The 24,730-nt window shown below is 24.4% G+C and overlaps 4 protein-coding genes and 1 long non-coding RNA gene across 5 annotated transcripts; all 5 read left to right on the top strand.

The window, feature by feature from the left end:
- Positions 1–1,720: 1,720 nt before the first annotated feature.
- LOC107621189 (B3 domain-containing protein At3g17010-like) lies at positions 1,721–4,343 on the top strand. Its single transcript, XM_016323223.3, has 5 exons — positions 1,721–1,798; positions 2,189–2,789; positions 2,914–3,041; positions 3,570–3,846; positions 4,228–4,343. Exons 1-5 carry the CDS (start codon positions 1,721–1,723, stop codon positions 4,341–4,343), a joined length of 1,200 nt encoding a protein of 399 aa, XP_016178709.1.
- A 3,544-nt stretch (positions 4,344–7,887) lies between these two features.
- Positions 7,888–9,593, top strand: LOC110267705 (B3 domain-containing transcription factor VRN1-like). The gene is made up of 4 exons (XM_021113514.2): positions 7,888–7,956; positions 8,055–8,409; positions 8,637–8,770; positions 9,279–9,593. Exons 1-4 carry the CDS (start codon positions 7,888–7,890, stop codon positions 9,591–9,593), a joined length of 873 nt encoding a protein of 290 aa, XP_020969173.2.
- A 623-nt stretch (positions 9,594–10,216) lies between these two features.
- Positions 10,217–11,362, top strand: LOC148582062 (uncharacterized). The gene is made up of 3 exons (XR_015902147.1): positions 10,217–10,312; positions 10,688–10,779; positions 10,879–11,362. It is a non-coding gene; the product is annotated as an uncharacterized LOC148582062 (long non-coding RNA).
- Positions 11,363–13,075: 1,713 nt separating this feature from the next.
- LOC107621190 (B3 domain-containing transcription factor VRN1-like) lies at positions 13,076–16,488 on the top strand. The gene is made up of 7 exons (XM_016323224.3): positions 13,076–13,177; positions 13,427–13,871; positions 14,112–14,234; positions 14,558–14,715; positions 15,187–15,478; positions 16,057–16,139; positions 16,249–16,488. The coding sequence occupies exons 1-7, from the start codon at positions 13,076–13,078 to the stop codon at positions 16,486–16,488; spliced, it is 1,443 nt and encodes a 480-aa protein (XP_016178710.2).
- Positions 16,489–20,589: 4,101 nt separating this feature from the next.
- On the top strand, positions 20,590–24,408 carry LOC110268170 (B3 domain-containing protein REM10-like). Its single transcript, XM_021114049.2, has 6 exons — positions 20,590–20,971; positions 21,412–21,605; positions 22,352–22,628; positions 23,285–23,389; positions 23,629–23,699; positions 23,971–24,408. The coding sequence occupies exons 1-6, from the start codon at positions 20,824–20,826 to the stop codon at positions 24,199–24,201; spliced, it is 1,026 nt and encodes a 341-aa protein (XP_020969708.2). The 5' UTR covers positions 20,590–20,823; the 3' UTR covers positions 24,202–24,408.
- Positions 24,409–24,730: the final 322 nt, after the last annotated feature.

Below are 24,730 nucleotides of genomic sequence, written 5' to 3'. Positions count from 1 at the left end.
TTTGGGCCTTAAGAAATGAAGGATACAACCGTAATTGGATCCCTCACTCTCCCAAAAAAAAACTAGAGTTTAGGGTTTTGTAAACTTATCCTTCAAATTTTTATATAAATCATGGCATTCCTACTAATTTTAAGAAAAAAACATATAAAATCTAGCATATGACAACGATTTATGCTTTAAATCTGCATGTATGAATAGTTGTACTAGTACATATTTTAAAAGTATTAGAAATGTGACCCCTTTTTCAGGACACCACGATTTACGTGGAAATCATGGGAATGTAGGAATGATTTTAAATAAAATGAATGAAACCATAGAGAACTCACAATTTATGAAAAAGGATGCGTAAAACATAAGGAACCAACAATTTCTTTATTTATTTAGGTTTAGCTAAATATCTGGAGAGTAGTTGATTTATTATGGTCACGGGTAAATCAAACCAGAATGACATGCAAGGACAAAAGTTATGTATAAATCATTGGTTCTTTACATGTTTCACACATCATTTCTCATAAATTGTGAATTCTTTGTGGATTTCATTTATTTCGTTTAAAACCACATCCTAAACCGACGACTCATGCTTTGTGCGCCCATGGTTTTGTCTCACTTGTCTATAATTTTGATTTTCACATAAATCATAGTATTTTATGTAAAAAAAGGTCATATTTCTGACATCTTTAAAATACGTAGTACTACAACAATTCATGCATCCAAATTTAAAGCATAAATTGTAGTCTTATGCTAAATTTTTTATATATTTTTTTTAATTAGTAGACCAGGAGTGCCACGATTTATACAAAAAATTAAAGAATAAAATTTTATTACATTTAAATTTAGAATAATCTGGTAATATACATTTTTAATTAGTTTAATTAAGTAAATTATTATCAAAATTCTATCATCTACACCATAAATCTAAAATAATAAGACACATTGTTTACACTTTATACATATAACATGAAAATAATAAATAAAAATATGTTGTTAAGACTAAAAGAAGATCTTATAGGAATTATTTTTTCCAATAATATGAGATTTTTTGTAAAAGAATTACTAATTTAAAGGAAAATCATTTGATTAGATTAGATATTGGCTATGGCTAGTATATGGTTTATTAGAAAGACACCGAAAATAGAAAATAAAAAATAAAAAAGGGTAAGTAGTTAAAAGGAGATAAAACGCATTATCTTCTTTGATTTTTCTAAATCTTAAATATCTCCTGTTTTTACGGAAAGGAAAAGTATACATACTCAATAATATTTTTGAATAATATGTGAATAATATAAATTAATAAGATTAAAAGAATAAATTAATTTTAAATTTAATTAATAAATTTAAATTAAAATATAATATATTTTTATTTGATTGATAATTATTTATGTTGTTTAAGATAGCCATTATTTACTTAGTATTTTTCCAAAAAAAATAATTCAAAGATTCGAATTAGAAACAAACTCTTAGTATCAATCAATTTCTATTTTAGTCACAAAAAAAATCAATTTCTATTTCCTAGTCACAAAAAAAATCAATTTATATTTCCTAAATGTTTGAGAAGTGGGACCCACTCAATTACACAATTAAATGAATTAATCACTTTCCATATAAATATAACAATTCATTATTCCATCAATTTAGCAACTTATTTTCACACATTTTCAATTCAGTTTTACATCTCTCTGACTCCAAATTCCTGAGCTTCGATCAATTTCAGTGATCAACTATGTCTTCTCAAGAACGTGATGTCGTTCACTTCTTCAAGGTTATTCTTGAAAAGAACCTTCTTGATGATGGATTTCTGGTAATAATAATTAACATCAACTTTTTTTTCCGTTCTTTTTCTTTTTTCTTTCTTATTTTTTCAATTCTCCATGCAATTCTCTAATTTTTGTCACATTAATAAGGGTTCACCAAAACAACATAGGAGAATGAATCGTGTGCAGTTCAATTCCCAATAGTAGGGTTTTGAATTAGGATTAATTTTTATGCTAAACCCTAATCTTTTGACTTAGTAATTACTAGTAGTTAATTTTCTTTTCTTTCTTTATTTTTATTCGATAATTTTGATTAGTAGTAACTTTAGGGTTTAGTAACAATACAAAGTATGTAGCTTTATTCGTAACCCTAATTGAATTTCGTGTTCGTTCTTGAAGATAATTATTAAGAAGTTTATTTTAATTTTTGTTTACAGAGATTGCCAAAGAGTTTTGTGCATAATTACTGGAAACGAATTACGTCACGTTCTGTTTTTCTAAGTCTTCCAAACGGAGCTGAATTGGAAGTTCATTGGTCAAGGGATGAACGTGGTGACGTTGTGTTTGGCCACGGTTGGAAAGAGTTTGCACAATACGTGTCTCTCCAAGCGACACAGTTTCTCTTGTTCCGTTATGAACTGAAAAAAACTAATAATAATAATAATAATAAGTTTTATGTTATAGTTTTGGGTTCAAGTGGTTTAGAAATTAAGTACCCATGTTCTAATTCTGAGAAAAAAAATGAAAATGTTAATGTTAATGTTGTTGAAAAAGGGCAAAAGGGTGAAAAAAAGAGTGATGGTTCTTTTGAGTTTGTTAATGGAAAAAGACGGAAATCTCTCTTGTCACCGCCACAATCACCACCTCCACCACCACCACCACTGGTAATTTCCGATGATGAAACTAATAGTTTCAAAAGGAAGAGTATTATAAAAGAAGAGCCTGAAGATTACTCTATTGATGGTGAAATCAATACCACTAAAAGAAAAAGGAGAGCTTCTAGGAATTTTGATTATATTGCCAAGGAAAAAGATTATGGTAATTACTCTCTTTTTATTTTAATCTCTATTAAAAAAATTAAAAAAGATGTTATAATAATGTTAATTGTTATATGCAAATTTAAAGTAATTTTATTGAAGTTTTGTTTACTTGGCTCTTATAGATAATCCAGAAGTGTTGGACAATAAAACCATGAAGAAGTTTCAAGAGAAAGTGAAGAGTAGGTTCCAAACTGGGAATCCATTTTTTGTATGTGCACTTGGGAAAACCTATTCTGACAGAGACCTCTTGGTAACTATTCTTTCTTATATCATCACTTTCATTATTTTTTTAAACCTTAATTTTGTAGATTTTTTTTAGGGTAAAGTATATTTTTTGTCCCTGAAGTTTCGCAAAAGTTTTAAAATACTCATAAGTTTTATTTTGTTTTAATTTTGTCCCAGAAGTTTTCGATTTGTATAGGCTAAATTTTAAAAAAATTTAAGACTAATCTAACAATAATACATGAAAATTATGCTTGATTTGCTTGTATTGAGTGTTGTTCTTATGATATTGTTGTTGAATTGATCTTAAATTTTTTGAAAAATTAGCTGTCAAGGATATATTTGATGCAAATCGAAAACTTTTGGAACAAAATTGAAACAAAATACTTAGAGGTATTTTTGAAATTTTTGTCAAACTTCAGGGACAAAAAGTATACTTTACCCTTTTTTTTATCTTATATAGTAGTATTTTTTTTAACACTTGAAATTCATCCAATTTTTTTTGTGAGTGAGATTTCCATTACTAATAATAACTAATAATTAATGATGAAAACAGGTTATACCAAGCTATTTTGCTAAACCAATTCTTGGGAATAAAGAAGGAAATGCAAAGCTCTTTCTTGTTGATGATCCGAACAAATGTTGGGATGTGCAGATGAGAATTTCTGCTTGCAGACAATTTATAATTACAAATGGTTGGAAGAAATTCTCAACATTCTATAGTTTAAAACTTGGTGACGCTTGTGTCTTTGAGTTGGTCGATCCAATCGATATTTTATTCAAAGTTCATATTCGTAGTTATGGAGAAGACCCTTTGACTCCTAGCTCTCCTGGTAATTTACATATATCTCCTTATCAATAATTAATTTAATTCCTTGTTCATTTTTTAATTATGTAATAGTATGTATACAAGAATTCAAATATGTCATCTTAGAAAGAGAGGGTAAAAATGGAATGAATTCAAATATTGCATGGTTTTATATTCTCATTATTTATTAAAATTTTTTATATTTTTTCTCAAAATAATTATCAATTATTAGATTTTAATTTTGATACACTTCATGTGTTATTTATACTTGTTTTTTAGTAAAATTAAAAATTAATTATTATTATTATAACACATGTAACTCCAATCTTTGTTTTTATTTTTGCTAATTTGTGAAAAATGTACAATATTTTAGGATAATTTTTTTACTTTTTTTTTTTCACTTTAGAATATTCAGAGCAAGAAGGCCCTTCTTATAGGCCTCCTTCTTCTTCTTCTTCACCATTCCCTAAAAAGCATAAAACTTCTAAAGCTAATTTCGGATCCATGCCCAAGAATGAATGACTTCACCATACACATCAAGCATGAACAAGTCATTATGCGGTATGAAAATATAATTTTATTAGAATAATCATCATGTGTATAAATGATTAAATGCAACAACTATATTCTATATGTCATATATGTATTGTTAATATCATTTATTAACCATTATTCTTGAACTAATAAAGTTTTTTTTATTATGTGGTGTTTGGTGTAGGTGATACCAACTGAATACATAAAGAATTACAGTGTAAGCAGTGGAACAATTTTGCAACCTTGCAAGTTCATGAGAAGAGAGAATGGAAGGTGAAATTACTTTATTATCCAAATAATGGGTATGCACGATTTTCTCAAGGTTGGAGTATGGTGATTATTGTCACTTTGAGCTTATTGATTTGGAGAATCTTAAGTTCCAAGTTTCAATTAGAAAAGGACACTAGAGTTGGTTTATAATATTATATGTACGTAACACTCAGAAGTTAAAAAATATAGTTTAATAGATAATTTCATTTTTCATGATGTATTGATGATATGAAGTTTTTCTTTTTGTCTGTTCAATCGTTTAAACTTTGTAAATGAATTTTTAGTTGCTAACCGAAAGGGGTATATTTGGTATAGTATAAAAATAATTTTGTTAAGTGAGAGCTACGCCAAGCACATGCATCCAAGAGTTTACATTGCAAACATTTTTTTTTTGTTTTAAACGTTATTATCCTTAAAATAAAAAATACATAACCATTACTATTCCTAAAGCATGTGCCTGTATTCTATAATGGTTGGAATGAATAAATCGCTGATTTTTTTTAAGGATGGAGAAACATTGTGCGTAATACTGTGGGATGATAATTTGGGGTGTTTTTTTTTAATTTAGATGCTAACAAATTTGAGGGTTAAATTTGAAAAATAATAAAATTATTAGAAAAATCTGACCCTCAAATTTTATGAAAGACTGAAATTTTAAAATTTGATAAAATTAAATTTAAGGGTTAAATTTAAATACTTTAAAATGTGAACATGTGATGTGTTAACATCCAGTTTTATGTCAGTGAAATACACCAAGTTAAAACATACCAAATTTCAATAACACTGAAAAATGTTTTTGTTTGGCCTTTTTTTTTTTTTATGAAAGTAGAAATAGTGATATATCTTAGAGTAAACTATGTTTTTGTTTCCAACGTTTTGGGTAAGTCTTATTTATGTTCCTAACATTTAAATCGTCTTATTTGTATCTTTGACGTTTATAAAAGTGATTTAATATTATCCTATTATCAATTATACTAACAAATCAGATTATATTTTTTAATTATTCTCACTTGGTTGTATTCATTCTCAATTAGGTCTCACTTTGAATCTAAAGACAAATAATGGGTATAATATTAAAATCGAACAAATCAATTATGTCTCTAGAAAAGTGAATTATGTAAATGTTTTAGGAATTAGTTTCAACATTTGATGATCTATTTTTCGGAGTAGATCATCGATTCTATCTCATACATTTGTATTCTAACTTCAAGAAGAGATTTTTAAAACTCAAACTAAAGCGCTCATGATGTGTAATTGACAACAGGATAACATTGAATCATTTTTACAGACGTTAGGGATACAAATAGAACGATTTAAACGTTAGGGACATAAATAGAATTTATCTCAAAGACAAAAACGATACTTTACTCTATATTTTAATATTATAATTTTTTGTGTTTTTTAAAAATGTGAAAAGTATACAAATTGGAGGGTTCGATTTCTATATCTCAAATATTTTAATTGTTTTTAACAGAAATCTCTATATTTCTCACAAATCAGGAATTCTTGACCTTTCATAAATAGAAACATCTAATTTTTATTTCTCTAATTAATCGATTCTACATTTGAGAATAATACCTTATCAATTGAAATTTCAAAAAAATACTATTACTACTTCAATATAAAAATAAAAATTATCTTTGTTTATTCAATATTAAAATTAAAAAATGTGAATAAATAATATAGTTGAAAAAAAAAAAGCCAAAAATTGTAAATGAATATAGCTAGTTAGCTTGCTTAGCAAAGTAAACATCGTATCATTATTATTATTATAGGGTGGCGGTGGCGTGGCGGTAGGGGGTTGTAGCGTCAGCTGTCTCATCAGTCACTAAACATAATGTGCTTTTTTTTGGAACTCCAAGTTAATCCAATTATTTATTTATTTATTATTATTACTACTATAGGAATATATAATATATTAATCAATATAACATTTTGACTTAGAAGGGCTTCCTTCCTAGAATTGGAAAGAAAAGTATAAAATGTCAGGAATTTTTATTTAATTTTTTAATAAATAAAAAAAAAACTTAAAACAGCATAAAGTTATTAATGTTTTACTTTGTTTTCTTTAATATTTTTAATAATAATATGTTATTAAATATATTTATTATATATTACAGATCTGTAAAAAAATTTTTGTAACCAAATATGTATCTGATTTATTATTAATTTTTTTTAATCTATTTAAGTAGATCAACAAATTAATCCAACAAATTTAAACCATTTATTTGGATACTCATGATGAGTGGGCTGAAATTTATTTATTGAGAGTATTCTATAATTTTTTTAAATATATTTTATATTCTGAAATTTATTTATTTATATATTTATTGGTTACGTATACTTCATCCCCCCTATGCCGTCTTACATCATCATCGTCATCAATAGTTTGTGTGTTTCAATTTCCAAACTTTCAGTAGTCACTGGTTACAAGACATGTAAAATTGGAAACAACACACGGATAAGACTAGTGCCCTAGTGGGTTATAGCAGATGAATCAATATAAAATGTGAGAAATTTTTATTTAATTTTCTAATGAATGAAAAAAACCTTAAAACAGCATAAAGTTAATGTATGTTTTGTTTTCTCTAATATTTTTTGTCTATATAATAATATGTTAAAGTTCGTTTGAGTTTTTATATTTTATTTGAAATAATTGATTTTCATTTTAATATGATGTTTTAATAAATTAGATTTATTTAACATAATTAAGGAGTAAATTAAAAAAATTCTCCATGTCTGTTTTAACATTCAAATAATCAAGATAATCATATTTTCGTAATTTTCTTCCGAAACATATAGATATAGATACATAAACTAAATATCACACTAAATTAAGTTTGATTAAAACAAAATTTTCTATAATTAATAATTTAATAATAAATATATATTTTAAAAAATTATAAAAAATATTAAAAAATATTTTTTACATTTTCAATAGTTTTTACATTTTAATGTATTAAAAATATCAAAAAAAAAAAAAAAAAAACAAATCTATCATAATAAAAAGACAAAAACACACATGAATAAGTTAAATGAAATTATAACTCAAATGATATAATCTATTCTCTTTATCTAGAGATATTAGATTCGAGCCTCACTCTTAACTTTAAAAAAGAATTGGATAAAATTTTATAATAAGTGCCAATGTTATTGAATAAAAAAATCAATAAGCTTATATTATATATATATCCTTTTAGTTTGTTCTCAACTAAATATATATTCAATAGCTTCATCTTTACTAGTACCTAAGTACTAAACAATGTCTATGCATTCATCGTCACCAGGTTTCTTTAAGATACTTGTACACAACAAGTTCAAAAAAGAATTGGTAACTATTATATTCTTTTGTTTCTCTTTGCATCATACTATAACATAATGCATGCACAATTTTCTTTAATTCAATTATATATTCTTTTTTTTTTTCAGATGATTCCCAAGAGTTTTGTGAGAAAATATTGGGAAGGGATATCAAATCCTATAATACTAAAGCTACCAAATAATAGGGAAGAAGAAGTATATTGGAGTCAGAGGAAAAAAAATGAAATTTGGTTGCAAAATGGTTGGGATGAAGTTGTGAAATTATGTCACTTGGAATATGAATTTTTGTTAACATTTGAATACAAAGAAAGATCATGCTTTGAACTCAAAGTATATGATAAGAGTGCTTCACAAATAAACTACCATTCAGATTGTGGAGTTCATGAAAATAATCATGATTATATTGTTGTTGATGATCATGTTCAAAGGGAACCAAAGGCAAAGAAGAGAACCAACAAAGCAGGTAATAATCAAAACCTAATAACTTCAACTATTTTTATTTTGTTATTCATCAGCTCATATTTGAAATCAAGTTGAAAAAATTCAAAAGACAAAGCATTAGGTTTGATTAAAAAAAATAATGTGCCTTTTAATGAATATCTATCAAAAGTTTTTTTTTTATTTATTTACCATGTTAATATTAGATTTCTCTACCTCAATAACTTATATTTTATCATATTTTTTTTTCAGGAATTAGAAAAAGCATGCTCAATAATGTTAGGGAGAAAATAGAGATGGCTGAAGCCTTATCTACAAAGCTGAAAAATCCTTCTTTTTTTCTTGTTCTGAAGCCTTCATATGTTCATGGCAATGCTAATCTGGTGGTAATTAAAAAATAAAAAATAAAAAGTCAATAATTAACTTGATTTTATATTTTTTAGACTCTATTTTCTATTAGTAAAAATATGTTTTTTTTGTTATATTTTTTGTGAATTATATTTTCAATTTGTAGTAGTTTCAATTTTTAAATTGATATTGTTATATTTTTAATTGGTGTACATAGTATAGAAGCTAAGCCACTGAATATTTTATTAGTAAGTAGTTTTATTATTTATTATTAACTAATTTAAAATTTTTAAAATTATATGTAAATAATTAAAATGACAAATATTGTAAACCTAAGAGAGTTAGTACTTTACATCTCATTGAAATAGATGAAAAAAAAAATTGATTATTATATTATTATATTTTTATGCATAAATATATTTTATATATTTTTAATTAGATAATTATACTAGTTCACAGTTACATAATAAAAATTTTATAAAATACTAAATATGTTTTTTATACGTAATAATTGATTAACGAGTGAATTGCATTTGGAACACACAGCATATACCATCTTCATTTTCCAGACAATACTTAAATGGATTAAAAGGAAGTGGCACGATTTGGGTTAGTGACGATGAAGACTCGAATTGGTCCATTAATTACAATTTTTCTAATATTAGAAAACGAACTACAATCCATGGTGGTTGGAACAAATTTTGCAAGGAAAATAAGCTACAAGTTGGTGATGTTTGTGTCTTTGAAATGATGACTCAAGTCAACCCCCATTCCTTCAAAATTCACATCATTCCAGTCACACAACAACCACCACCAACTCCTCCTCATCAATTTCAAGGTTCTAACTTTAATTTTAATTAATTTATTTATTTTTAGATAAAGTATAATTTTTGTTTTTTAAAATTTATTAAAAATTTTAAAAATACTTTAAATTTTATTTTATTTCAAGAATTTTCGATTTATATAAAATATATACATCTGCCTGACTAATTATTTAAAAAAATTGAAACTAATTTGGTAACAATTTTATAAAAATAACCATCAACACAAGTAAATTAAGGATAATTATCATATATTATAATTTAAAAATATTATTTATACACTAAAATTAGCTAATAATATATTTGTATATAAATATTTGTATATAAATATGTATAATTTAATTTATTTTTATTTTAATATGTATGTTATATTAGTGATTAATTTTAGTGACTGATTTTGATGTATAACATAATTGATTATTATTAGATTAATTTTAATTTTTTTACAAATTTAAGAACATTTTTAAAATAAAATAATATTTTTCAAAATTTTGACCATTTTTTTTAAAATATTTATACTTCATCCTTTATTTTTTTTTTATATTAGTGCTATAAGGTGTGCTTATAAAAATAATTAATATAATGTCCCTTTATTATTATTTTTAAATATTTCCTATTTTTCTTCCTTTGATGATTCATTCATTGTTTTCCTTGTGGTATATGAAGCTGATCAACAAAAAGATAATGATAAAGTTATTAGAAAGAGAAAAAGAAACAATAGGGTTTCAGGAAGATCTCCACAGTGTCACGTGCTTCAGAGTATTCTTTCTTTCTTTTCTTTTTGTTATTTTTTTCAAATATATTATTCTGCAATTTATTTTATTTTGGTTACGTATGTACGTTTATTTTTTTACATATTAGTATAATTTTAGTATAATACTTAATTATTACATTTTATGGTATTTTTTAGAATTGTGAAAATAGTACAATACGTCTCCTTGGATTGACAATACGCCCCAAACATATTGTCAATCTAAGGAGACGTATTGTTTCTACAATTCTAAAAAACACCGTAAAATCTAATAATTGAGTATTACACCAAGATTTTTTCAATATATAAAAAAAAATTAACCACGAATGTATACTTCATCTTCTGAGTTACAAAATCTAATTTCTTTTCTTTTTCCTGCGCAGAATCTGAAAGTCCCAATAGGCAGAGTTATAATAAATTCGAGCTTCGAATATCAAAATCTAAATTAAAGCAATTCACTTCATCAGTATTCGTAGTACGTAGCGAGTTTCTAGAATATTGTATATTATATATATTATATATTAATATATAGTATTTATATAAATAAAAATTAATTGAAGACATTTTTTTGCAGCCCATACCAAAGAAATTTATTCGCAGGAATGAAATATGTCTTGGGAAAAATGTGACACTTAAATATGGACAAGAATCGTGGATTGTGAAAGTGGTGAATGGTGGATCGTTTAGCAAAGGTTGGATCCAGTTTGCAACAGAATGCAAATTAGTTGTTGGAGACATTTGTCGATTTAAACTGAGTGACCGTAAAAATTTAGTGTTCCATGTTTCCATTTTTAAGGAGCATCGCTCATGAAAATGAAAAATCATGAGATCTTGTTAATGTTGTCTTTATATATTTTAAGTCATGGGGAGAATCTTTTGTATTTTGTAGTAATTATCAAATGGATTGTATGGAGAATCTTGGTATTTCATTTCATATATATTGACTATTTCTTTTCATTTTTATTTTTGTTGTAATTAAGTATTTAAGTGTCAGCTTTCTACTTTCAAGAAGTCACTAATTAATGTTAATCTATTGTGTCCTCTATTATTAAATAAAATAATTAAAATTGTTATTATAAAACGTCAGTAATATTTTATACTATTATTATAATAATGTAAATATTAAAATAGTTAAATATTATTGTATTTTACATTAAAATTATCTATGCGTAAAAAATTAACCCATCTATCTCTAATTCTATTTTTTAAATTTAATTTTGTTTTGAATCTCACAAAATAAAAAATTACGTGTCATAAATAATTAACCCATCTCTACTATTATGTTTGATTTTAATTCAATTAAATTTTTTTGTTATTTTAATTATTTCATGAAGATAATTATTGAAGTATCAAAATTTTAGAATTTAGATATTTTAAATTTTGAATTTTCACTTAAAAGAATAAAGTATGATATCTTATTTTTGAATTTTTTTTTTATTTCACTTATAAAATAAATAGTGAGAGATCACACTTTATAGATAAAGTGAAATTTAAAATTCAGAAGATCTAATTTTATTAATTTATATCAAAGTGATACTATTTCTTTAAAGTGGAATCGGTTTTATTTTATCTATCAATTTAAATTCTAAATTAATTTATTTTCAAAAAATATCAAAATAATACTCTAAAAATATTTCATTAGAGTTCTTATGTTTTCAATAAAACTTAATGTTTGTCTTAATACTTGTGCAAAATTAAAAAAAGAGTTTGGATAAACAATTTAATTAAACTTTTTTTGAAAAAAAAGTTTAAACAATAAATATTTATAGCTTATAATAAATTATTTTATTTTTGATTTTTTAATTCTAAAAATATTTATTTAAAAAAATGATAAAAAAAATTGTTTATTATAAGATTTTTTTTATTTTTTCATAAACACTTAAATATCTTAATGAGATAAAAGAAGAATAAAAATAAGTAAATATTTTGAAGAAAGTATTGTTATTGGACAAATTAATTTCTCTTTTTACTAAATAACTTATGAAAAAAGTGATTGTTTCGGTGTGATGATTAATTTATATGTACCGATATAATAAAATTTATAGACGATTAAAAAATGATGCGTATAGGTTATATTTATTTTTATCATTATTTATTTGTTAAAAATATTATATAATTATATATATTAAAATATTTTTATTTATGAAAATATTTTTATAAATATAATGATATAATGCTTTTTAAACAATAAATAAAAAATAAATATAATCTACATAATATTTTTTTATTCGTTTATTTTTTAATCACATCGACGTGCATAAATTAGTCAATATATCGAAAGTATGTACCTATAAAAAAACGCATTGCCAACATTAAAATTTTTTTTTATCATAAATTTTATCGTTCTATTCTCATGTTACCTATATAATTATGCAGTGATTAGTGGCATGGAACTTAATTTGTATTTTAAAATTTCAAGTCTTTTAAATTTTTAACATATTAAAAACTTTGTCATCTTAAAAGCTAACATGACTGGCAAAATATGCTGCCAAAGAGTAAATGTTCCAATATTTTGTCAAAATGAATTTATGTTATCTTTCAGTTATTTTTTAATTTTTAAAAAACTTCTTTATTGTTTTAATTTAAAAAAAATATTTTTATGAACGTCCAAAATCTTCTAGAATGCATTTCTCCTCCATGAGTTATAACGTACTCTATACTCTTCTTAAAATTTATTTATAACTTGCTATGACCTATGAAATTGATTCAATTCCCTAATTTTCATCACCCGTTTTCTTCTTTCTTTTTCTTCTTCTTCGCGACAAACAAATATGGCCTTCTATAATAACATGTTTTTTAAGGTTCTTATTGATCCCAACCAACTGAGGAAAAACCAGCCAAAATGGAAGAAACCGTCATCACTTCATGAATTGGTTCGTATTAATTATTATTATTATTTTATTATTATTTTTATTTTTTTATTATTCCCCTTTCATATAAAATTTATTTAACAATTCGTTGACAAAAAATAATATCATCACTCATGTCTATTTAAATTTGATGCATTCCTATTCATTGTAAAATCATAAACTTATGTCGAGAAATTACTAAATAATAATGTATATATAATTTTTTTTGTTAGTTTTAATATTTAATTTATTATATATTGCTTATTATTTCAGGAGATACCACCAAGTTTTGTAGAGAAAAATTGGAAAGGATTGTCAAATCCTATATTATTGGAGCTACCAACTGGACATAGAATAGAAATAAAATGGATCATGAAGAAAAATAATAGTGTTTGGTTAAATGAAGGGTGGAGAAGAGTTGTGGAATTGTTAGGATTAAAACATGAATATTTTGTGACTTTTAAATATAATGGAAAATCGAAATTTGAACTCATAGTGTTTCATCCGAATACTTTAGAAATTGATTACTCAAATGTGAGAAATTTCTATAATGATGATCACCATCAAGGTGCAAATGAAAATCACGATGATGATGACTCTATTGAGATTATTGCTGAAGAGCCAGAACAATTCAATGATGATGATGATGATGATGATGATGACTCTATTGAGATTATTGCTGAAGAGCCAGAACAATTCAACAACAGAAGCAAAGAAGGTAAACAGAGTTACATGAATCTTTTTCATACATAAATTATATATACATAAAGTTCAATTTTAATGCATGCACTACAGTAGCACTACAGTATAAAAATTATATTTGTTTTTTCATATAACCATTCATATTATTAATGTAAAAAGAAATTACTTTTTTTTTTTTGAGAATGCATTAATTAAAATTAGATTCTATTATCTTATAAATGTGAAAAATAAAATAGTTTGATTATTGAATTTATAGGAACTTGTAAAAGCATGCTCAAAGAAGTTCATGAAAATCATGACTATATTGTAATTGATGATGATGATGATGAAGAAAGGCACTCTAAACCACTCTTGATGAAAAAGAGAACCAAAACAGAAGGTAATTGAATTAAAATCTAACTTCAACTCTTTTTATTTTATATTTTTTATTTCATTATTCAGCTCATATTTCGAAACAAAGCTGAAGAAATTCAAAAGTCATAATAGAATCAATATACCTTATAGTGAAGAATATCTATCAAAAGTATTTTTTTATGTATCATGATAAAGTTTTATATTTATCTGCTTCATAATATATAATTGGTTATGTTAACTAAATAAATCAATATAACTAGCCTATATATATATAACTCGTTAGGATTGAAGGGAATACCTTATAAATGCTGAAAATAAAATAGTTTAAATAATTATTTGAATTTACAGGAACAAGTAAAAGCATGCTCAAAAAAGTGAGGAGAAATATGAAATGTGGTGATCACCGGAGGAAGGCACTGGAGAGGGCTGAAGCCATCTCTTCAAAGCTGAAAAATCCTTCTTTTGTTCGTGATTTGAGGCGTTCATATGTTGATTACGGGATCCTGGTAATTAAAAAAAAAAAAAACATTCACATTCATTAACTTGATTCTATATTTTCTAGAGTTTATTTTCTATTAATAAAAATAAGTTTTTTCACAGTTCACACTCACAAAAATACATGTTTTATTTTTTGTGCTTTTATATTTTCAGTTTAATATTGTTATATTTTTAATTGATGTACAGAGTGTAGTTTTATTATTTGTTATTATTAATCAATTTTTAAAATAACAAAAGAAAGTTATTAATTGGGGTCAAGTCATGCATTTTCTTTATATATTGTTGAAATAGAATACTAAAATGTTATGTTTATATTAAAAATTATATACTACTTCAGTCCATGTTCTATTTATTTTTTTAACTAAATAGAATAACCAAATCCAAAATATAAAAATAATTAAATTTATTTACAGTTGTGGATTAATTTTATTTTATTTTTAATTTTAATAACCATGAATGATTTAATTTGCATCATGCAGCAAATACCAAGTTCATTTTCGGAACAATATTTATATAGATTAAAAGGAAGTGGCACAATTTGGGTTAGTGATAATGAAGACATGAAATGGAGCATCAAATACAGTTACAATGATTCTCAGAACAGAACAAGTATCTATGGTGAATGGCACAAATTTAGAGAAGAAAATGGGTTAGAAGTTGGTGATGTTTGTGTATTCGAAATGATGACGAAAGTTGAACCCCATTCCTTCAAAATTTACATCATCCGAGTCAGACAAGAATCATCATCATCTTATCCTCATCAATTCCAAGGTTCTAACTTTTAAATAATTAATTAATTAATTAATTTATTTATTTATTTTTTATCATTATTAATTAATAAAATTCTGGAATGGTTTGGTTTGTAGTTTTATTTTTCTTATTTTTATTTTCAGTGATTTTTATTATTTGTATGTTCTTTTTTATTTTGTGAAAAAAAAAACAGTAAATATAATACAATTTTATTTTTTATTTTTATTTCTTGTTTTTATTTTTTTCACAAAATTTATAAAATAAAAAAATACTAAAAAAAATAAAAGATAAAAAATTAATAATCTTAGCAAAAGTTTACTAAAAATTATTTTTTAATTTTTAATATATTGAATACAGGAAAATGTAAAAAAATTTACTAGTATATTTTTAAAATATATTCTTATAGCATAAAGTAGAGTAGCTAAATATAATATCTCTTTACTAATTATATTTAAAATTTTCCTATTTTTGTTATTTTTTTAAAATATATTATTATGCAATTTATTTTATTTTATTTTGGTTGTTGTTGTTGTATTTTATTTTATTTTTGGTTACAAAATCTAAGCTTTTTTTTTTCTTATTTTTCTATATCTAAACAGAGTCCGAAAGTCCCAATAGGCAGACGAATAATCAATTCGAGCTTCTGATAACAGAATCTAAATTGAAGACACCAACACGCGTGGTACGAATTAATTACCAGAATATTGTATATTATATATTAATATATATATATTACTATATTTTTGTGGTTATTGTATGCTATATAATTAAATACATTTTTATTTTTGTAGAGAATACCAAGGAGCTTTATTTGCAGGAATGAAAGATGTGTTGGGAAAGATGTGACATTTAAAGTTGGAAAAGAATCGTGGATTGTGAAAGTGTTGAATTCTGGTTCGTTTTGTAAAGGTTGGATTCAGTTCGCAAGAGAATGCAAATTAGTTGTTGGAGATATTTGTTATTTTGAACTCACTGACCCCACTAATTTTGTGTTCCATGTTTCCATTTCTAAGGAGGAGCATCGTTCATGAAAATGAAATCATATCTTGTTAGTGTTGTATATAAATATTTTAAGTTATGGTGCGAATGAATATTTTTTTTTGTAGTAATTATCAAATGGATATGTATGGAGAATATTATCCTAGCTAGCATTATGTATATTATGTATTAAGTATCCATGAATGTAGGGCAATTTACGTTTTTAAATTGTTTCAACTCCAAATTTACGTAAATGCATTGTTTCAAAAATGGTTACGCAATTACGTTGTTTCACTATATTATATAAACCGCTACTGGCAGTAGCGGTTTATAGTTGCACAGAAACCGCTAGAGCCAGCAGCGGATTTTGTTCAAAAAATGCAGCATGAAAACCGCGGCAGCCCATCGCGGTTTATGTTTGAGAGAAGTTGGTCATAAACCGCTGCTGGCAGCAGCGGTTTATGTGCGTGGGGATGTGTGCGTAAACCGCTAGAGGCTATAGCGGTTTACGTTGAAAGTTTAAGTATATTTTGTGTGTGTGTTTGGATTAGAGTTGGTCAAACTGGAGTTTCAATGAAAGTGATTTTGTAAAATTAATTTTGGATACAAGTGAGTTTGTGCTAACATGATTTATGTTTGGCAATTTTATACTAAAATTGATTTTGATAAAATGAAATTGTTTGGATAATATTAGTTAAAATCACTTTTAAATAAATAATTAGTTAATTACCAAAAAAATATAATATTAAATTATAATATTATTTTTTAGTATATTTAATCTTTTTTTTATACTTCTTTTAGTATATTTTTTATATAATATTTTTTATAAAATTCTATTTTAGTTTGTTATAATTTTTTAATAAAAATTAATATTTAATAAGAAAATAAGAAATAAGAAAAATTAAGAAAATAATTAAGAAAATAAGAAAAAAATCAACCAAAATAAATAATCAAAACAAAATAAGAATTAGAACTGATCAAGAAAAAAATTAATATTTTAATATAATTACAGTACAGTAATAATAATAATTAGTAACTGAATGTACAATTGAAAAATACAACTAACTAGTAATTAACATAGAATGTTTGATGAAGGGACTTAGGCTACAAGCTTGCACTGAATGGTTTATATGTATTAAGTCAAGTAAGACACCAACTATATGAACCTAATAAGTGTGTTTGACAAACCCGTTTGAGAGGAGAAAAGTGCGTTGAAGTTCTTTAAATGCTGCTTTTTTTTGTTTGGCAATCTTTTTCTTCTAAACGCAGAAGTGATTTTGCAGCTTAAACGCGCGTTTACTGGAAGCAAAAAATTGTTGCTTCTGCGTTCACTTCAAACGTGAGTTCACCTTTGATGATCATTATTGATTTTTTTCAAAAAAATTTTCATATTTGTTTCAAGTCATTTCAAATATTTTAATTTTTTTTCAATTTTTAGTATTTTTTATATTTTGATTCTTTTATTAAATTTGTTATTGTAATTCTACTATAATATGAATTATTAATCTTATTAAAAATGATAAAAAAATAAAAAACTAATCCTACATAATAATGGAATCATAAGTAATAAAATTTTACGGTTCAAAATAATACTAAATAAAAGAATACTGAGAGAATTAAAAAATTATAACAAACTAAAATAGAATTTTATAAAAAATATTATATAAAAAATATACTAAAAGAAGTATAAAAAAAGATTAAATATACTAAAAAATAATATTATAATTTAATATTATATTTTTTTGGTAATTAACTAATTATTTATTTAAAAGTGATTTTAACTAATATTATCCAAACAATTTCATTTTATCAAAATCAATTTTAGTATAAAATTGCCAAACATGAATCATGTTAGCACAAACTCACTTGTATCCAAAATCAATTTTACAAAATCACTTTCATTGAAACTCCAGTTTGACCAACTCTAATCCAACACACACAAAATATACTTAAACTTTCAACGTAAACCGCTATAGCCTCTAGCGGTTTACGCACACATCCGACGCACATAAACCGCTGCTGCCAGCAGCGGTTTATGACCAACTTCTCTCAAACATAAACCGCGATGGGCTGCCGCGGTTTCCATGCTGCACTTTTTGAACAAAATCCGCTGCTGGCTCTAGCGGTTTCTGTGCAACTATAAACCGCTACTGCCAGTAGCGGTTTATATAATATAGTGAAACAACGTAATTGCGTAACCATTTTTGAAACAATGTATTTACGTAAATTGCCCATGAATGTATGTAACGTATTTTCAGTTGAAGGTTGGATTGTGTTTTTTTTTGGTAGAAATTCACACATATTTTGTCTTTATGAAAAATTAATAGATAATAATTATAATAATTTAGTCAAATTTATTAAATTATTCAACGATTTTTTATTATTAACTTCTAATAAAGACTATACGCGGTTACTTTTTTTTTTAGGTTTTCTGATTTTAACTATATTATTATTATTATTATGGAAGACTTTTAAGTGTACCATGTTATTTTAACCGTTGATTTAAATTATAAAAAATATATATAATATATATTAATTAAAATCAACGATTAAAACAATTAGAACACTGGTGTTTTCGGTACACTTAAAATTTTTTCGATATTATTATATATAAGTATGTATAGTGTATGTTTAATATTGATAGAGCAAATATTACCACATCAAATATCATTTAGGTGTATAGTCACAAAAAAAAATATTTAGGTGTCTTCTGTTAAAAGGCTAGATTAAATATATTTGTGTCTATATGAATATTAATTTTTAGAGTTTTAAAAGTTTAGCTAATATGTATTTTAAAAGCACAAATTAATATTATTATTAATAAAATTTTTAAATTTAATTTAATAAATATTTTTATAAACGTTTTTAATCGTTAAATGAAAGTAGAATGAGTGTTATACCTTAACGTAATAATTTTTGATATTTTTTAAAACTATGGGAGATATACAAATCGGACCGATTTGTGTTGAAAAAATTAGAAAAATTTGGAGTACACAAATCGGATTTGTGTACTCCAAATTTTTCTAATTGGTCCGATTTGTATACCTAAAAATCGGACGGTCCAATTTGTATTTCATACATTGAATCGTCCAACATTTTAAAAAAATATCACAATAAATCACAATTTAAAAAATTAATCCAATATTAAAAATAAAAAAGTAAAATTATTTTGAAACGGTTCATCTGCAATCAGCAGCAAAGATTAGGGGGAAATACAATTAAGGAGGAAGGAAATAAAAAATAAGCATTCTGAGTTATTGGACAAATTAATTTCTATTTTTATTTCAACATTAACTTGCATTTTAAAATTTCAAGTCTTTTGAATATATTTTTAACATATTAGATGTATTAAAAATTTTATCTTATCTTAAAGAATTTAACTATATTATGTTTTAAGATCACAATTTAAAAATATAATAATAAAAAATTTAAATTTTTATGTACTTAATATATTAAAAATATAAAAAAATTATCTTTGTAATAATTTTTTAATAAAATATTTTTTTATAATATCTTTAAAATATATTCTTAAATCAGATGTCAATAAGATATCTTTAGTTTTTAAGTGACTCCCAAAATATTCTGCCAAATAGTGAATGTTCGATTATTTTGTCAAACTGAATTTATGTTAAATAATTCAGTTATTTTTTCATATTTTAAATTTTAAAAAAACTTGTTTATTGTTTTAATTTTCAAAAAATATTTTTCTTCTAAAAAACTGTAGCGTGACCAAGGCAAAACGTACTCTACAAGTCTACATTAGTTTTATATATAAATAACGCCTTGAAATTGATTCAGTTACCCTAATCTCGTCACTCTTCACAAGTCACAGCTATTAGTCTTTATTTAACTCTTTTTCATTTTCAGTTCTTCTTTTCCATCATCAACAAACAAACATGCCCTACCATAACATGTTTTTTAAGGTTCTTCGTCATCCCAACCTTTATGATGAAACGGTTCGTATTATTATTTAAATTCTTCTTCATACCATATAAATTCAATGCATTTCTATTCACTGTAGTAAAAAAGATAAAAATTGTGTTGAGAAATTATTAAATAATGTATGTATGTACACATTTTTTTGTTAATTGTTTATATTTAATTTTCATGCTATTAATATTGTTATATATTATTGCTTATTTTTTCAGAAAGTGACAAAAAGTTTTGTGAAGAAATATTGGAAAGAAGTATCAAATCCTATATTGTTGGAGCTACCGTCGGGTGATAAAATAAAAGTAAGATGGAATAAAAAAGAAGATGATAGTATATGGTTGAACGAAGGTTGGAAAAGAGTCGTAGAATTATTAGAATTAAAACACCAATATTTTGTGATTTTTAAATATAAAGGAGAATCTAAATTTGAGCTTATAGTGTTTGATTTAAGTGCTATGGAGATCGATTATTTAAGTTCGAAAAGTTTTCGTAATGATTATCATCAAGGGGAAAATAGAAATCATGATGATGACGACGACGACAATCAGCCTATTGAAACAGTGAATGAAAGACAAGAACAATTCAGAAGAAGAAGCAGAGCAGGTAAAAAATAGTTTCATAATATTTTTTAGTTTTGGATGAACTATATTTTTTTTTCTTAAAATTTGTCTACTTTTACTATTTAATTTTGTTTCATAATATTTTTTAATTTTTTTAGTTTCATAATATTTTTTGTCTATTTTTTTATTTATTTGTGTCGATGGTTATTTTTGTAAAGTTATTAGTTATTTGGCACTAAGTTTTTTAAAAACATTAGCTGATAGAAATAAAAAACTTTTAAAATTTTTAAACAAAGCAAAATATATTTTGTTCTTTATTTTTTTATATATAAAAAATTAATTTTGTTCTTTTTTTTTAAATTGAAAATTTAGGTTTACAAGTTGTAAAATCCCATATTTGATTATGCAAGCTATTTTGATGAATTTCTTCTAATATCTTAGAAATAGTGAAAGTATTTGAATTTATTTAATTTGAATTTGCAGGAGCTTGTAGTGAAAGACCTAAAAGAGTTCAAAGTGATTCAAAAATTGCTCCGAAAAAGGATAATAAACCGTTGGTAGTAGAATTTCAAAGCAAAAAAGCACTGATGAATAAAGCCCAAGTATTCTGCCTAAACTCAAAATATCCTTGCTTTATACTAGAAATGCAAAGATCTTATATTTCACAAGATCTACTGGTAATTTTCTCTCCACATCTTTTCTTTTTTTTATGAAATTTTATTTCACATTTTCTTTTTATATGCATTGCATAAATTTATTTATTTTATTTTTGACATCTTCAAGTATATAACTTGTTTGACAAAAAGTTGACCATAAAATTGAGAAGACTACAATGTTTAATTTTAATTTTTACGGTTATGAAAACTACCTTCTTAAAAATATACCTAATTATTGTTATATTAGTTGTTGCAGATATTGCGGTTCTGAAATTAAACAATACTTAGTGCTTGTTTGACAAGAAAAGATTTTTTTTAATGAAAAAATATCTTTTTTTATTTTTAGCGTGTTTGACAAATTTCTAGTAGTAAAAATAAAAATACCAGAAAAATAAAAAAAAACATTTTTTAATATTTTTTTCTCTTAAAAAAATATTTTTCATGTAATAAATAAATAAATAAAAAGATCTTTTATTTTTTCATAAGATCTTTTAAAAAAAGATAACTCAAAAAAAGATATTTTTTTATTAGAAATTAAAAGGTCAAACTCATGCTTAGTAGATAAATCTTGCGGAATTATTGGAACCGAGATTATATATTCATCATGTTTTTAATCAATTTCCTTTTTTATTTTTTTATATATAATATTAGATTTATATACAAAATGTCAAAAAAAAAATGTGTAAAAAATTTTTAGTAATTTCTGACTCTGTTGTAACATTATTTTGTGTTTTATTTTTTCCTCATAAACCATGATTTTGGAACAGCGTATACCAATCGAGTTTTCGAGAAAGAACTTACATGGGTTAGAGGGAAAAGCCAAAATTGGAGTTAATGGTAACATGAGATGGGATATGGAGTTAAGATTTTGTGGTGATAGAGCTACTTTCAATGCTGGTTGGAGAAATGTTTGCAACGATTTTGGCTTAAAATTTGGTGATGTTTGTGTATTTGAGATGATTAAGGACACTCCACTTTTCTTCAACTTTTTTCTCATCAGACCCAAACAGCAACCAATCAACCTTTGCCACCAAAACTTGCCAGGTTTCATAATTTTTAATTGTTTCATCACTTATTATTATTATTATTATTATTATTATTATTATTATTGTTGTTGTTTAATATAAAGTTACTACTAATATATTGCTTGAAAGATGTTATTAGAGTTGTTGAACAATCTTGAGTTGAATTAAGGTTAAATTATAAAGAAAATGAGTCCAATTTAAAGATAATATTCAATTTAGTTCCAAACTTTTTAATTGAAACAAACTAACATAATTAAAATTTGAAAAGTTTAGAGACTAAATTGAGATTCGGGTGTAACTTCAAAACCAAACTGAATATTTTCTTGCCCAATTTTGGTAGAAATTAGTATTATGATTAGAAAAATGATTGGGAGACATAATTCATCATTGTTTTAATTGTCCTCTTAATTTTTAGATAACGAAATTTTGAATTTTTATTTCTTGATATTTTTATAAAAAAATATGATTTAAAGTTCTAACTTATTCTCCTATTTATCTTCTTAATTTTTATATAAGAAAATTATTGATGTTTTTAGAAAATAAAATCTATATTTAAGTTTTTTTTTTACTCTTTTTAGTATTAGAAAGATAATTAGAGGATAATCATTATTCTTTTAAAAAATAATATATATTATTCTATTCTCATTTTTATTTAATTGTTATGGCATGTAGCAGACCATCATCAAAGCCTCCCTCAGCTAAACAAAGTGCAAGGGCAAACCAGTCAATCTAGAAAAAGAAAAAGAAGCAGTGATGGAACTTCTTTCAGAATCCGTGACAGTAAATATTATTCTTTCCCTTTTTTTTTCTCCTGGTGTATACAATTATCATGTTATGCCATATTTACAATTGGTTTTTGAGAGTTTAATTTCTTACTTGAATAAATTATTAATTTGAAGATTTAAGTGGTTTTAAAATAAGAAATCTTTTTGGTCTAAATCATCTAAAGGCTTATAGCAAAATAAATACATTATTTTAATTTCTATAAATATATTTTCATTCTTTATATATTTCTGCAGGAGCTCCCAACATGCAGGAAAATCAATTTATCCTTGAAATTAAAGATTATCACCTTAGTGGATCTACTGTGGTAAGATTATAATTATAACTTATAAGTAAATATTTTAAAAATTTTAAAAATATGAAAAAGAGATGGATATCTTAAAATTGATAACTTTATATAAAATTAATAACTGAGAGTCGTCAATTGATTTGACAGACTTAAAATTTTCAGACTATCATTTTCATATGAAATTAACTGCACATGATTTTTTATCAAAACCGTGCTTATTGCGTAATATAAGCTACTTATTCATCCAGCTGTCTTTTTATTTTATTTGTTTATTTATTTATTTTTGCAGTTCATACCAAACGGATTTTGTCGTAGGCACAAAGATTGTCTTGGAAAACTTGTGAATTTGAAATTTGGAGAAATTTTACGGCCAGTGAAATTGTTAGCACGCGGTGCATTTTCTGAAGGATGGTTGAATTTTGCAAAAGAATGCAAATTGAATACTGGTGACTTTTGTTCCTTCGAACTCGTTGATGACCAAAATCTTATCTTTGAAGTTTCAACTAAAAAATCAAAATAGTGAGGTTTTGTGTGTTTGTTCTATGTAGCACAAGATTAAGGCTTTTGATTTCATCTTAGGTTGCTACTCTTTTGTGTTCTTATATGGGTTACTAATTTAACTGTTTGGAGTTTAATTTTGTCATCATTGTATGTATTTTGGTAACTAAACTCCCATATGATGCTTTGTTTATTTTATTTGTTTAGTACTTTTTTAATTGATGCTCTACTTTGATGTATTGAGCTTTTTGTTTCAAAAAAAAAACTCCCATATGATGGATTGTTGATTATGGCGTAGTAAGTACTATTAATTAGCATTAATAATATTATATAGTATCTTTTTTAAAGAAAAATGATATTTGTATTATTTTTTGTAGAGGAAGTTTTTTTTTTTATCTTTTTATAGTATAAAAGAAAATTTTGTTATTTTTTTTATTTTATCATTATTTATAATATTAAAAATAAAAGGTGTATAAGAAGAGAGAGATATATAAAGAGTATATAAAACATTCTTCTTAATAAATAGTTTTGAAGTTTGAAAAATTAAATTA

Source organism: Arachis ipaensis, chromosome B10 (assembly GCF_059453495.1).
Source record: "Arachis ipaensis isolate K30076 ecotype BB chromosome B10, ASM5945349v1, whole genome shotgun sequence".
In the NCBI taxonomy this organism is placed as follows: domain Eukaryota; kingdom Viridiplantae; phylum Streptophyta; class Magnoliopsida; order Fabales; family Fabaceae; genus Arachis; species Arachis ipaensis.
This window is presented reverse-complemented; position numbering and strand designations above follow the sequence as displayed.